Below are 15,647 nucleotides of genomic sequence, written 5' to 3' on the forward strand. Positions count from 1 at the left end.
TATTCTATTCCATTGATCTACAAGTATATCCTTCCACTAATAATATACTAGTTATTACAGTAACTATATAATAAGTCTTGGCATGAGACTGATTCTTCTTACTTTTTTCTTTTTCAAAATGAAGCTATTTCAGTTACTTTGCCTTTACGTATAAATTTTAGAATAATCTTATGTCTACAAAAATCTTGGTTTTATTTGATAATGATGCATATTTTAGCTCCTAAATATTATAGTTTTGGGACTTCCCTCGTGACGCAGTGGTCAAGACGCCACGTTCCCAATTCAGGGGGCCCAGGTTCGAACCATGGTCAGGGAACTAGATCCCACATGCATGCCTCAACCAAGAGTTCACATGCCGCAACTAAGGAGCCGGTGAGGTGCAACTAAGGAGCCTGTGAGCCACAACTAAGGGGCCTGCCTGCTGCAAGTGAGACCCAGTGCAACCAAAATAAATAAATAAATAAATAATTTTTTTTAAGTTTTTACAACAGGTTAGATATTATAGATATTATAGGTGGTTGAAGGGAAACAATTCACTTCATATTTAAATTTACAGTTTATCACTCAAAAAAACCTTTTCATGAAAAATGTCTTTTTAAATGTAATAATTTTAAAAACATATCATAGGAAATTTCTTAAGAAGTTCAGGTATTATTAGAAATAAAATAGGCCCACTGACTTGTAGACAGCTTAAAAGAAAACTTCTCTGAAATTGCACACTAAATGTGGCCATTAGTTTGTGAACTACAATGGTGTGTTAAAAACTATGATTAAAAATGAATTTCAGAAGAATATCTAGAGAAATTTAAAACAAGAATAGATTTGGTAAATCTCGATACTTGATAGTTCAAAAAAATTGTATAAATCTTAAATTATCAGCACCCAAAATTTTAAATGTTATGATCCATAACATGATCATTTTCTTTAGGGCACTATTTTTTTTTAAATTAGTTAATTTATTTATTTTTGGCTGTGTTGGGTCTTCGTTGCTGTGCTTGGGCTTTCTCTAGATGTGGCGAGTGGGGGCTACTCTTTGTTGTGGTGCTCAGGCTTCTCATTTTGGTGGCTTCTCTTATTGTGGAGCATGGGCTCTAGGTGCACAGGTTTCATTAGTTGCAACCTCCAGGCTCTGTAGTTGTGGCTCGCAGGCTCTAGAGCGCAGGCTCAGTAGTTGTGGCATACAAGCTTAGTTGCTCCGTGGCATGTGGGATCTTCCCGGACCAGGGCTCGAACCCGTGTCCCCTGCATTGGCAATTGGATTCTTAACCACTGTGCCACCAGGGAAGTCCCTAGCACACATTTTTAACACCTTTTGACTTGTATAAATATAATATCCCACTTTGACTTGTATAAATAAAACATCCTACTGTTTTCTCAGTTCAATTTATAGTATAATTCAACAGGAATTTTGGTGACTGCTGGGGTTCACACTAAGTCATGAATTGTAGCATATTCTGCAGTCATGCAAATGGGTTCTATGTTACTTTTTTGTAAGTATATATACTGTGCAGAAATCTTTCTCTTAAAAACAGCAGCTACAATAATCCATCTTCAAATATTCCCAAGCAGCCAACTTCTGAGGAATATCTTATGGTGTATATAAAGTCAGCCACTGTATTCTTTAGGTGGAACAAAGAGGTTATTTCATGACTGGTTGAGGATGACTTCTGCAATCAGTGACAAAGGTACTCAGTAACTGACCAAAATGCCTGCTTTATAGGATGCAATTCACTTATAATCTTATGCTTAATTTTTTTGTGTGTGTGGTACGCGGGCCTCTCACTGCTGTGGCCTCCCGTTGTGGAGCACAGGCTCCGGACGCGCAGGCTCAGCGGCCATGGCTCACGGGCCCAGCCGCTCTGCAGCATGTGGGATCTTCCCAGACCGGGGCACGAACCCATATCCCCTGCATTGGCAGGCGAACTCTCAACCACTGCGCCACCAGGGAAGCCCTATGCTTAAATTTTATGCTTAAAAAGTGCTGTGCTTTCCACCTGTGACTATTGGCCATGCATATCATTCTGCAAAATCATCTGTAGGAGCAGGCCATCCATGTTCCTTCTTCATCATAGATAGACATATCTGCAGTTATATTTCTAAAATCTAGTGGAAGTTTCCAAGTGTCCCTTGGGATTTATTTTGTGTGATAGTCCAATAAAAATTTGTTCTGAAGATCTAAAAGTTTAACCTTTCCAGATAGAACTAAATTGTAATATTTCTTAATCTTAACCTTTGCTCAGTGCTCTTAGCAAAGGTAAAGGTAAAATGATAAAAATCTTTGAAGTTTATTTTATCCTTCTTGCTCTAATCTTAGCAAAAGAGCTGAACTATCACCCTAGCTCTGTTATGCCATCTTCAAGTTCCACACCCCCCCCTTTAATTAATTTTTTGGCCAAATTCACATTGAATAGCTGCCCTGAAATCCCACACTTACGATGATACACTGACACTAGTAGGGTCTAGGTTTAAATCATTACAAAACTGTTGAATCCCATCAACTCCAATTTATTTGCACCTTGTGGATCTTTGTGCTTGCTATACAGTTGTTCTAGCTTCGTCTAGTCTACTGGATTTCTCGTGGATTCTTTGTAGAATGAGTCTGGGTTTTGGAAGAAGTTGCTAGTTCTTACTCATTCAGTGTTAAACAGTACAATATGTCGCAGTTTTTTCACCAGCCTGAGTACATGCCATGACCGGGGGCCTTGTTTTTCTCAGACAGTTTAAGCTTATGCCTACCTGGCACTTCTAAGTGGGTCTGAGGCTCCCCATTCACTGGCATCCTCCTCACTGTGGCTGGCACTGCAGGTCCAGGCCACTAGCCACTTCATTTTAAATAGATGTCAGAAGACCACTATCCTAGCTGCCCCTCCACAGGTAGTACTTTTCTGATGGGTTCCCAGTCTGGGTTATGCATATAAGCAGTTACTTTTCATAATACTTTTCCACCAACAGGTGGCACTAATAATTCCCCTTATTTCCATTGTACACCCCAGGAATAAGACTTGTGTGACATTTAGAACATATCTTTTGTACTTTTTTGAGTTGAAACATGGCTGATTTTTAAGAGTATCTAAGGCAGAAAACACCCAGCATTCCTGATCAAGTCTTTAGCATGTTGCCTTTCTCCTGGATTACTGGCTTCTAGCTCCAGTCTCTTCTTTCACTCCTAGTCTAAACACCTTGGTTGGTCTTCCAACAAAACAAGATGAGTAGAAGTCATGAGAAAAACACACAGAGAAATACAAAATCCATATGCTGAAGTCCCTTTCCATGGGGGAAAGGATGACATTAATGTTGATTGTCTGGACTGGAGAAGAACTCAATTTTGAACAAATTGACTAAACATTTATTGCAGACCTACTCCATGTATAGTACTATTCTATATATTCCCTGTGAGTACTATTCTATATATTCCCTGTGAATGTATAGAACTCTAATACCTAAGAGCCTATTCTCAAAGCCTATACCCTAATTGAGATAAAATAGGCACATGAAGTACATGTGAGATCTGTAATAATTTTCAGTGTACAGTGTATGAATAGGATGGTATTATCAGAAGAACGAGTAGAGTAAAATACTATGCGAGTTTGGAGGAGGTAAAGAATAATTCAGTCAGTCAGTCAGTCAGTCAATCAGTATTTATTGAACACCCCCTAGGTCAGTGTTCTTGGCATAGAGAATACAATGTTGATAAAGACAGATAAGATTTCTGCCTTCACGCAAGGCCTCTCTGAGGAGGTGACACTTGAGCTGAGGCCTAAATACTGAGAAGAAGCCAGATATTTGAAGAACTAGAGGAGGAGCTTTCCAAGCAGAAGGAACATTTAGTGAAAAGCCCCAAGGCAGACATTGGCTTTATCTGTTTCAGGGAAGGAAGAAGGCTCGGGTGGCTGGAGGGTAGTGAGCAAGGAGAGGATGGCAGAAGACATGGGTGTAGAGGTGGGTGGAAGTCACAGATCATGTGGGGGATTTGTAGGCCATGGTGAGAAACTGGATTTGTGACTTCGGGGAAGGCTTTATAGAAGAGGCAGAACTTGAGTGGGGACAGTTGAAGAATGGTGGATTTGGCTTGTTGGAGGGAAAGGAGAGGGTGATAGAGGTTGAGGGTTGTGGAAGTGCTCATTCAAATGCTGTGGTAGCCCATTCTCAGCCCATCTTGAGTCACAGAGTGATGAGGGCTGCTGCTGCCTGAAGATGGTGATGATGATGATGATGACGTTGATGATAGTTGCCAGTACTTAATGAGTGTTTACCTAGTGCCAGGCACTGTGGAAAGCCCTTTACCATGGATCATCTCATGTCTTATCATATCTGCCCTTCGAGTTGGGTGCCATTATTATGCACATTTCAGAGATGAGAGCACAGAGAGGCTAAGTAAATAGTGGTGTAAGTGGTTTGCTAAAACATGGCATATTCATTTTCCTGTTCTCAAAATAAAGAACATCAAATGAGCTAGAACTTGTTTTTCAGAAGCCAAGGAAATAGAAGCCCAGTGTTTGCCTCCCTCCCTGGAAGAGAGAGGAGAGAGGCAAAGCTCACTCAGTGTGGCTGATGAGGAAATGGGTGCCCCAGGTCTTATGGGGACAGGCCTTTTACATGGAGCTAAACCTTCTAGTTCTGTCAGTCAGACAAGGGTTCTGTGAAGGAAACCCAGCGTTTGCTCCCATGACTCTCAGTCCTTTGGGAAGCACAGCGTGCTCAGAGGAGCCTCACTGCTTACAAGTGAAGCACGAGGCCCCTTAAGACAGGCCAACTTGTATCAATGTCTCCGGCTGTCACTGTTGGCTGGTTGGGCATATAATACTCAGTTTCTTCATGTCCAAAATGAAGACAATGGTACCTACCTTGTGGGGGTATTAGGAGGATTAAATAAGATGATGTAAAATGCTTGGTGGTGACAAGAACGTTTCCCATTTACCTGTGTTTACTCCGTGCACAGTGCCTGGTAAAGAGGAAGTGCTTAATTAATGGAGCAGTTTATAATTATTGTTATTATTATTATTCCTTAACTCATCTAGTCTCTTCTGTTGCTCTGTGACACCACACTGGAAATCACCACTTTCCTTCCTTTCCTCCAGCCAGGCTCTACGCCCTGCACACCCAGATGTTTCCCTGTTCTCTGTCCTTTTCTCATGCTGAGCCCTAAATCGTCAATTCTGCTATCTCCTGACACCAAACCATCAATGCCCCTATGCTAGTTTGCAGATATTTCAAATTCAACTGGTTCCATCCCAGCGTTCTCTCAAAAAATGTTTTCCAATGCTCAAAATTTTAGCTTTTAGTTTAGAAATTAAACAGTTTATCTAATTTATTCTTAAGCCTTGTGTTTTTTTAGAGTATGATCTCAATATTACGGGGTGACCAGAAGCGATGAATGCCAAAACCACCGCGCCTTCCACAGAGTCAAAATATGGTGTAATTTTGTGAAATGGAGGAAATATGCATTTTGAATGGGATTAAAAAAACCTATTACTCACTTCCTTTCCTTCCTGCAGAGAGTACTGAGAACATTAAGTAACAGTTTATGACTGACTCAGCATCCCTCCCTGGAATGTTAGTCATTAAGTGTTCTCTAAAAGTAGTGTCTTCAAGGACTGCTGAGACGCGGATAGCCAGCCTCTAGCAGCCATGAGCATTGGGGCTTGGGAAAGCCAACCCTGAGACTGTCAGGAATGGTGCCACACTCAAAGTGTACAGTTCCTTTGGGGCAGTCTGATCATTGACTAAACATTTGGTGATGTTAAGAAATTACTGTTCATTGTTTTAGGTGTAATAATTAGTTATCTTTTGTATTTATTTATTTATTTATGCATGCACGCATGCCGCACCATGTGGCATGTGGGATCTTAGTTTCCCAACCAGGATCAAACCCGTGCGCACTGCAGTGGAAGCATGGAGTCTTAACCACTGACCACCAGGGAAGTCCCTACAGTTATCTTTTAAAAAATAATTCTTATCTTTGAAAGATACATATTGAAGATTGAATTGATGAAATGATATGATGCTTGAGTTCGGCTTCGAAATAATCTAGTTCAGAGTGAGGGATATAGGTGGAAACAAGATTGACCATAATCTGATCATTTTAAAATCTGGGTGATAGGTTTAATGTGATGGTTCCTTATATTCTTCTCTCTACTTTTCTATAATTTTGGAATTGTCCATAATAAAAACAAATTTTTTAGGTGCATGGGTAAGCTTTAGTGCACAGATCAGGTAGTGTTCTGGTTGTTCAAGACTTTAGGCTCATGCAGGGGTCCTAGGTGAGCTTTTAGTGTCACATGTTGGTGAACACACAGCCTATTCCCGATGAATATTGAATGAGTAAATGAAAGCAGAGAGGCATAAAGCTCTGACCTTTTTCTTCCTGTCTTTGCAGCGGAGCCCAGGGGGAATACGCTGGGCTGGCCACTATCCGAGCCTACTTAGACGGGAAAGGAGAGAGACACAGAACAGTGAGTGTGGACCGTTTGCTCACCACCGGGGGTTGGGGGAGGGCAGCAGGTTCAGCTTTAGGGTCCCTTTCATTCTGTGGGACACTCCCTCCAATTCTTCTTGGAAGAAGTTGAGGAAACATATAATCAAGAAACAAATGTCTATGAACTGGCTATTACGATCCTTGCCTCCAAGACGTTTCACTGGACCATTTTGAGGGAAAACATTTGGAGATAAAAGGCTTTCTCTCAAAGCCAGTCTGTAAAAGTCAGCCAGTTGGCTGTGGACCTGCTCCCCGCAGGGAGCAAAGGGAGGAAGGGGCAGGAATGTTGCCATTCCAAGCCTCCCTCCTTGGCTCAGCCCTGGACAGAGGGCAGAGACTGAGCTTTCATTCTTCTGTAACTCCTACTGTGCCTGAGCACAGTTCTTGTCATATGTATGCTCAGAAAATATTTATTGAATAAATAAATTCCCTATTAAGTGATTCTCAGCTCTAAGCAACAAAAGAAGACATGGGACATGGAGCAGAGTTCACGGTTCTGCTTCTTTGTTTGCTTTGGGTGAGAGTCTAGTCTCCAGGGTCCGAACTGCTTTTGGGGGGCCTTTGTGCGACCAGCAGGTGCTAATGGGCTCGCCAGGCCTCCACTAATCTCCAGAGGCAGTGCCTTTAGCAGATGACCTAACAACACAGGCTTCAGATCGTGGCTGAAGGAGGTCTGTGTTCCCGGGACCTTCATTTTGGTGATGGCCACGCTAAACTTGAACTTCATGAGCTGTGGAGGTGGTATTAGAGGGAGCAGTGGGTAGGAGCCAGGAGCAGGTCAAAGTGTCTGCCCAGCCCAGGAGAGTTAGAGAAAAAGGTGCTGGGGTGGTCTGGCTGCCCACATTAGTGGGGTGCAGTGGTTGGTAGTCCAATCTTAGTCCATTCCTGGTTTTATTAAAGCTGGAAAATTGTTTATGGCCAGTTGCCTGGATTTTGCAGTGAAGAATTTAAATACTATTTCACTTCCCTTTCACAAAAGGGGAGGAAAAAATTTTTCTCCCACCTTCCCTTGCTTATCCATCCTGATTACACAGGTGTGTTTTCCCAGGCCTTCATCCTGGTTGGGGAATAGAATTGATTTTCAAAGACCTTTTGGAAAACAGGACATTTATTACTTGAATAAGTTACTGAAGACTGGCCACGTGCAAGGTACTGTGTGTGCCAGTCCAGAGAGAGATCAAGCGATAAATCAGACAGACACAGTCCCTGATATTTCAACTTTTTTTATTCGCTTGGGTGTTGAATTCTTTAACTTTCTAAGGAAGGGTTAGTTTGGAATTACAATTGTTCTTTAGACCTCAGAATCTCAGCACTGTCATAGAGTCAGAAAGGAAACACTGGGACTCCAGTGAGAGGATGCCAGATGAGTGACATTTAAAGTTGCTTTTTCTATTTTTCCTCCGTGGCTTCCATGTACTCAGTAGCCCCTGGAACTCTCCATTATTATGTTCTTTAACCATGAGGTGTCTGGGACTCCTGGGGAGGGAGCCATTCATCCTGTGTAACCATTTTCATGTCGCTCCTGTTTTATGGAGAGGCCGCCGAGATCTACACTGTGGTGCTTGTGGAAGGCCAGTGAGCAGCTAGCGAGAAAAGGCCAGCTAAAACCCAGGTCTGTCCACTCTGTGATAGTTCTCATCCCTCCTTGGTTCCCTGCTGTTTAGTCTGACACCTGGAGCTATCTGTGAATGTCTAGGAGTTGGGGACCAAACCAGAAAGGTCAAGGAAAAAGGATGAGAGATGTTTTGATTGGGCCTGGGCAGAGTTCTTCTGTGACTCATGGATTCTTTTTAGCTCCTTCTCCTTCTTTGTTTTTTCCAGTCCTCCCTTCTCTCTCAGTCCCCTTGTGTGTGACTTTTCTTCTGGCACCACTGTTCACACTACCATCACTGAAATGTTGGGAGAGGTTATTCCACTGAAGGATAGAGGAGTGGGGTGCTACATTTTGGGGGGTGTGTGAGGGGAGGCAGGGAAGGCTACCCAGTCACTGAGCTTGTAGAAATACAGAACTCTTAAGTTTGGAAATGTTGGCATCCTTTCTAGATTAAAATTTTAATTAAACCTGACTTTTTTAGTTAGAGAAAAAGAAAATGACTTATTCAAATAATCAGGGAGGATTTTTCAATATCAGAGATGTCAAAGACAGCTGCTTCCATACAACAGACTCTAATGGAATCTAGTAAAATATATCCTTCTTTAAAAAAAAAAAAAAAAAAAAAGAATGTGGGGACGTCATGTGCTACAGAACCTCCTGGGTTCCTGATGATTCTCTTATTTCAAGCTGTTTTGGAAGTTATTTTCACATTTACTCTTAGGTTAAATTTCAGAGGTTCCTAAAATGCAATGGCCAAGTTCTTGATTTACCACTTTAACTTGAGAGAAAACAAATTATTTAACAAACACTTATATAGAAATTACCCTGTGCCAGGCACTGTCCTAAACACTTTATAATTATTAACTCAATTTGCCTGTCAAATACTAACTCAGGTTTGTTGATCAGAGACTGAATTTCCTTTACAAAGGGAAAACACTGACCAAAAAACCCCCCAAAAGAAACAAAAAAAAACCCACCAAAAAACACCCCCAAAACCTGTATGTATTTTTCTTTTCTCAGCTGCCTGAGGCAAAGGAGTGGCCTTTTGTTTTTGGATTTTACCTGTGGTAAGAAATTGATTTCCCTTGCAAAGGAGCCCTCCTCCTTAATTTGTCACTCATTCAGCAAGTCGTCTTCTTTTTTTTTTTTTAATAGATTTATTTATTCATTTGTTTTTTGGCTGCGTTGGGTCTTCCGTTGCTGTGTGCTGGCTTTCTCTGGTTGCCGCGAGCGGGGGCTACTTTTCGTTGCAGTGAGTGGGCTTCTCATTGCGGTGGTTTCTCTTGTTGCAGAGCACAGGCTCTAGGTGCGCAGGCTTCAGTAGTTGTGGCACACGGGCTTCAGTAGTTGTGGCTCGCGGGCTTAGTTGCTCCACGGCATGTGGGATCTTACCAGATCAGGGCTTGAACCCGTGTCCCCTGCATTGGCAGATGGATTCTTAACCACTGCACCACCAGGGAAGCCCCCAGCAAGTCTTAGAGGATGAGCTATGTTGGGTCTACACCAGGTGTATTTGGGGGTTAGAAAAACACAGCATCCACCTAAATTGGCATAAATGTACCAAAGAGGGTTAGTGTTGATAAAATATCAAATCTGGGTCCTCTTATTTCCAAGTCCTTTGCAATGCCACAATTTTTAAAGTGAGGATCCACATAGAAAATTAGAAACGTCTAACAGCAAGAAATCCCTGACAAAACCACCTGAGACCTTTTCTTCCCGCTAATCCTTATATCAGGATGTGTATTAGTTTCCCAGGGCTGCTGTAACAAATTACTGCAAACATAGTGGCTTAGAACAACACAGATTTATTTTCTTATGGAGGCTAGAAGTCTGAAATTGGTTTCACTTGGCTAAAGTCAGTGTGTTGGCAGGACTCATTCCTTCTGGAGGATCCAGGAGAGAATCTGTTTCTTTGCCTTTCCTAGTTTCTGGAGGCCTCCTACATTCGTTGACTCATGGCCCCTTCCTGCCATTACTCCAATCCCTTGTTCAGTTATCACATCTTCTACCTCCTCTGTAGTCAAAGCTTCCCCTGGCTCCTTATGATGAGAACACTTGTGAATGCATTTAGGGTCCAACCTATAATCCAAATTTCAAGATCCCATCTCAAGATCCTCATTTTCTCACCTCAAGATCCTTAATTTAATCACACCAGCTCGTTGACTGGGATTAGAATGTGGACACATTTGGATGCTATTCAGTGTATCACAAGATGAATGACATTTTTAGCTTGGTTGTTTCTGTTTCCTCATAACTTCTCTGGTATGAATTCTTCATTGAGGCCTTTAACAAATATTTTATATTCATTTTTAAGTATTCACCTTTCCCTTCCTTTATCAGTGTTCTGCCCAGAAGGAATTCTTTTATCCAAAGATCCTTTGGTAGAATAAAAATATCTTGTGAGAAAGGAAAAATAACTACAGCTTTGGTCCTGAGAAATTAAAGAAAAGAATTTAATACAGGGCTTCCCTGGTGGCGCAGTGGTTGAGAGTCCGCCTGCCGATGAAGGGGACACGGGTTCGTGCCCCAGTCCGGGAAGATCCCACGTGCCGCGGAGCGGCTGGGCCCGTGAGCCATGGCCGCTGGTCCTGCGCATCCGGAGCCTTTGCTCCACAAAGGGAGAGGCCACAACAGTAAGAGGCCAGCTTACTGCAAAAAAAAAAAAAAAAAAAAAAAATTAATACAAAAGGGAAACATTTAAACAAGAAAAAGGATTGGAGGACGACACAGCATAATCAGCATGAGACCAGTAACCATTCAAAATAGGCACTAACTTTCTGTCTACAGAAGAACAACAAAGTAATTTCATGTTTGCCTCTGTTTGTAGTTCTCTTTGGATCACATGCATTTTGCTTAAGTAGATGGCTTTGCTGTTTTTGAGGAAACAGCTGTAAGCTAAATTTCCCCTTCATAAGCCCATTTTTATGATGCCCATCCATTTCTCTTCAAGGGGTGTTAGTATTGGTTCTGGGATTTAAAAAAATTAAAAACAGGATTGTTTTCAGGGTCAATATTGCTTCTTCTTGTTGCTTTCTGTTGGAGGGAACTCCGTGAGGCCCTTTCCTGTAGTGGGGCACCATCAGATCACACAGAGCACCTGTGTTCACATGATTTGGCGGCAGGAAATGAAAATGATTTAAATCTGGGAATTTTAACATTGTGCGTGCCTACCATCCACCTTCCATAAGAATTCAACACATCTTTAAGCTCTGGCTTAGGTTCTACCTCTTGAAATATTTTCTCTTGATCTCTTCAACTTGAAGTGGCAACCCGTTATTCTGAGTTCCTTTGGTACCTGTGGGCTCTAGACATTTTTTTTTTTTAAGAATTTTTATTTCCCCAATTATACTGACTACAACAAGATGCTTTGGAAAGAGAGGAATGGCTTCCTCAGATAAGGGAGGAGGAGATGTTTCCACTGGCCAAGGAGACTGGGTTGAGGTGATGTAGTCCCTGTTTAAAGGGTCCTTTTATTTATTTATTTATTTTTATTTTTTAATCTGACCGCACCGCCCGGCATGTGGGATCTTAGTTCCCCAACCAGGGATCGAACCCACGTCCCCTGCATTGGAAGCATGGAGTCTTAGCCACTGGACCTCCAGAGAAGTCCTTCTAGACATTTATTTATATGGATGCCAGCCCTGTCAGTGAATGCAGTGTGTGAGCACAGTGTGTGATCGGCATTTGTGCTTAGTTATGATTCTTATGGCAACTAACAATTCATTGCACAGAGTAAGCATCCAGTAATGAAGTAGTCATTGGTGTGTTGGCACTAGGAGGCCTTGGCATATGTCGACTATTACTTCTCCTGGTCTCAGTACAGCCAAGCAGAGCACTGGAGCTGTGATGTGTGCTTTTGAGTCCTAGAGTCTAACTTCCAATCTCATGTTCTTGTAAGGTGCTTTCTACATATTATAGCTGAGACAAGGTTAGAATAAGCCTAGGCCTGGTTTTGGTGTTGCTGGAATAAGGGAGGAAACTACTAATATTCTGAAAGTCTTTAGGGAACAGTATTTGGGGATTCAAGTGTAAATTCCTGTTGGACATTGTTTTGCAATACAGTAATAATGAAATTGTAGTAAACTTTAAGGCACTACTGGTCAATTTAAATAGAGCATGTGGCACGTATTGAATTTATGCTCCAAGTATTTTGTAGGACTTTTCTGTCATTATGAATAGCCTGGTGATTTTTCTCTCCTTCCTTCCTTTCATTCCATTCCTAAGGTTTGCCTCATTCCAAAATCCGCACATGGAACCAATCCTGCAAGTGCCCACATGGCAGGCATGAAGATTCAGCCTGTGGAGGTGGATAAATATGGGAATATCGATGCAGCTCACCTCAAGGCTATGGTACTCATCTTCCACTTAACAGATGGGGGAGGTCTGGGTTGGAAGGAAGTTGTGGGGATCAGGGATGGTTTATCTTCTTTTGCATTCTAATTAAAAGACTGCAGTTCCTCCTCTGAATGAGTCTAGGGAGAATGGCATAAAATCAGAAAACCTAGCCGACTCTATAAGAAAAATAAAGGCAAGAGTCACATTTCTGGTCCAGAATAAAGCTGACCACAGTCTATTTTACCTCTTCCTTCTCTAACAGGGAGAAGGTCCTTTACACTGAAATCCCATCATCTAATGTGTGCATGTGTAAGAAACTGAATGAATTATTCATGGTGGTAGTAAGGATACTCCTTGTAGGATCTACCTGCCTCCTTCTACCCAACCTTCCCCTCCTTCCCCCATTAACAGTCAAACTGGCAGTCACTGGTATTCTCAATCTTTGTGTTGGGAATTAAAACATAAATGTAGATTTTGCAGATGCTTGTGATGTCCCCAGCCGTTACCTGCTGAATTTCAGGCAATATTCCATCTTCCTTCTTGCAGCACCAATTCCCACTCCCAACCTCCCAACCTCCAGGAAGAGGTTGCCTAGCAACCATGTCTGCTTTCCACTGGTGGACTGGAGGCTGCATCTTAAGAGGGAAGGAAATCACTTGAATAGCAATGTGATTTTTGTCGGGGTTATTAGGTATGGAGACTGAGAACTTCATGTAACTACCTCAAAGGGAAGAGGAAAACACAACACTGCTCATCTCTCCCATCCACCCTTCTGCTTCCATAGCTCCATAAAGTTTTTACTGATAAATATTCTGGGCCAGCAGTTATAATTATTAAGTCTCTCCAAAATAGGATATGACCTTAAAAGTTTTTTTTTCATTTCCACATGAGCCTGTTCACTGACTTGCTGGTCAGACAAACAGGAACATGCCTTTTATATATGCTTGCCTTCTGTCAAAAGGAAAAACGATGGAGTTTTTTTTTAATCAGAGCAGAACACTCCTAGTGGGAATTCTAATTTCAGTAGAATGGGAGGGAAAGGGGATAAGGGTGGATATGGCAAGATGAGCAGAGAGAGATTAACTGTGAGAATCAACTTGTCTGGAACCAAAAAGATCTGAAATAATTATTGACATGATTTGAACCAAAGGAAAACCACTTTAGACAGTTGAGCCCAAAATACCCAAAAATCTTCCGAACAGTTTTTTGGTTTTGACAATGGAGACCAATCCTGAAGGGATCTTGTTATTTCTTTGGATTGATTTACAAAGGGAGTAATGGCTGTGGATCTTCTATTAGCGTCATCCTACACTGAGACAGTTCCAGAAATGAAAAGCACAAGTCTTCATCTTTTTTAATCCTTTAAAATAAAAAGCGAGGGATTGGCTAAGAAAAAAACATTCCCTCTCCTTGTCTCCTTCTGCCCTTTTTTATCTTTCAGGTGGATAAACACAAGGAGAACCTGGCAGCAATCATGATTACGTACCCATCCACCAATGGAGTGTTTGAAGAGAACATCGGAGATGTGTGTGACCTGATCCACCAACATGGAGGACAGGTCTACCTGGATGGAGCAAATATGAACGCTCAGGTGGGCAGTGTGAGAGGGCTCCCTGAGAAAATGGTTAAGTACAAAAAAAAAAAATTCATTTTCTTTGACTTCTTGACAGTTGTCTTAAAACATGTCACTGAGTTCAGAACAGAGACTGACTTTCTATATTGCCAAATCAAACAAAGTATGTACCACAATTTCACTGAGATTACAGATCCTAAGGAGGTCATGGGGGATGCTGAGGAAGAGGTAAAAAGGTTGAAGGGAAGCAGGGAGTGAGCTGAATGTCCTTAGCTTGTCACAAGGTGTTATATCCCTCTGGGGGTACTAAAGGCAGTGAGGTCACCTGACTCCCTTCCTGAGGGAATTTAGACCCAAGTTTTGGCCACTGGTGGCTGTTGATCTCCTATGGCTTTGGACTAGCTTCAGCTTCATCAGTGTGAAAGAGCTGAATAGCTCTGTCCCTGAAGAGCTGATCCTGACTTCTTGGCAGGGCTTGGGGGTGTGGTGGTGGTCTGTGTGATGTATACCTTTGAGGAAATGCGTTAGGGAGACTTTGGAGGACAGGGACTCATCTTTTTAAGAGTCTTCTCAGCTTCCTCCTCTCCTTTTTTTTAAAAAAAAAAAAATAATAAATTTATTTATTTATTTTGGGCTGCATTGGGTTTTCGTTGCTGTGCGCTGGCTTTCTCTAGTTGTGGCGAGCGGGGGTTACTCTTTGTTGCTGTGCATGGGCTTCTCATTGCAGTGGCTTCTCTTTGTTGCGGAGCACGGGCTCTAGGTGCGCGGGCTTCAGTAGCTGTGGCACGTGGGCTCCGTAGTTGTGGCTTGCGGGCTCTAGAGCGCAGGCTTAGTAGTTATAGCGCATGGGCTTAGTTGCTCTGTGGCATGTGGGATCTTCCCAGACAAGGGCTGGAACCCGTATCCCCTGCATTGGCAGGTGGATTCTTAACCACTGCGCCACCAGGGAAGTCCCTTTTTTAAAAAAAAATTTTTTTAAACCATTTCAGACTGTCTGCTTTTCTTTGCTTCTGTCTGATTTCTTTTGAGTAGTCCAGGGATTCTATTGCTTCAATAGCATAAATGGATTCTTTATCTTTGACCACATTCACAATTAGTCCAAATGCCAAAGTGGCAGGAACACCCGTTGAATGTTGTGGCCAGTACCAGGATGGTCCAGGAAAACTGTCAGCCTCCCTTTCTCTCTCTCGGCTCAGTATTCTCTCCAGCAGCCTTCCAGCCCTTTATAGCCATGTGCCCTAAGGGGCCCTTTGGTAAAGTGCATGATACCCAAAGCTGGGGTGCTAGAAATTGCCTGTTTCAATAGCAGGGAGGTACTATCCTTTCTTGTGCTAGGGGTACTTACTTCCTCTTCTCCCTCTTGGGGTGAATAATTAGGAATTGCCTGTATATTCAAATCTGTATTTTAAAATCTAAATTAGGCTAAAAAGTCAGTTGCTGTTTCCATAGAAACCACAAGCCATGCTGCCTGTGGGATGCCAGGTTTTGGTTGCAGTATTTTTTTTTTTAACAACTTTATTGAAGTATAATTGCTTTACAATGTTGTGTTAGTTTCTGCTGTATAACAAAGTGAATCAGCTATATATATATCCCCATATCCCCCCCTCTCTTGTGCCTCCCTCCCACCCACCCTATCCCACTCCTGTAGGTGGTCACAGAGCACTGAGCTG

General features: G+C 42.2%; 1 protein-coding gene across 1 annotated transcript in view; it reads left to right on the forward strand.

The window, feature by feature from the left end:
* The window catches only part of GLDC (glycine decarboxylase), a 97,350-nt gene that overhangs the window by 57,956 nt on the left and 23,747 nt on the right, over positions 1–15,647 (forward strand). Inside the window, exons 16-18 of the mRNA XM_059071850.2 lie at positions 6,377–6,452; positions 12,294–12,419; positions 13,846–13,995. Coding sequence (XP_058927833.1) covers positions 6,377–6,452; positions 12,294–12,419; positions 13,846–13,995 — 352 coding nt within the window. The remainder of the gene's footprint in view (positions 1–6,376; positions 6,453–12,293; positions 12,420–13,845; positions 13,996–15,647) is intronic.

Source organism: Kogia breviceps, chromosome 8 (assembly GCF_026419965.1).
Source record: "Kogia breviceps isolate mKogBre1 chromosome 8, mKogBre1 haplotype 1, whole genome shotgun sequence".
Taxonomy (NCBI): Eukaryota; Metazoa; Chordata; class Mammalia; order Artiodactyla; family Physeteridae; genus Kogia; species Kogia breviceps.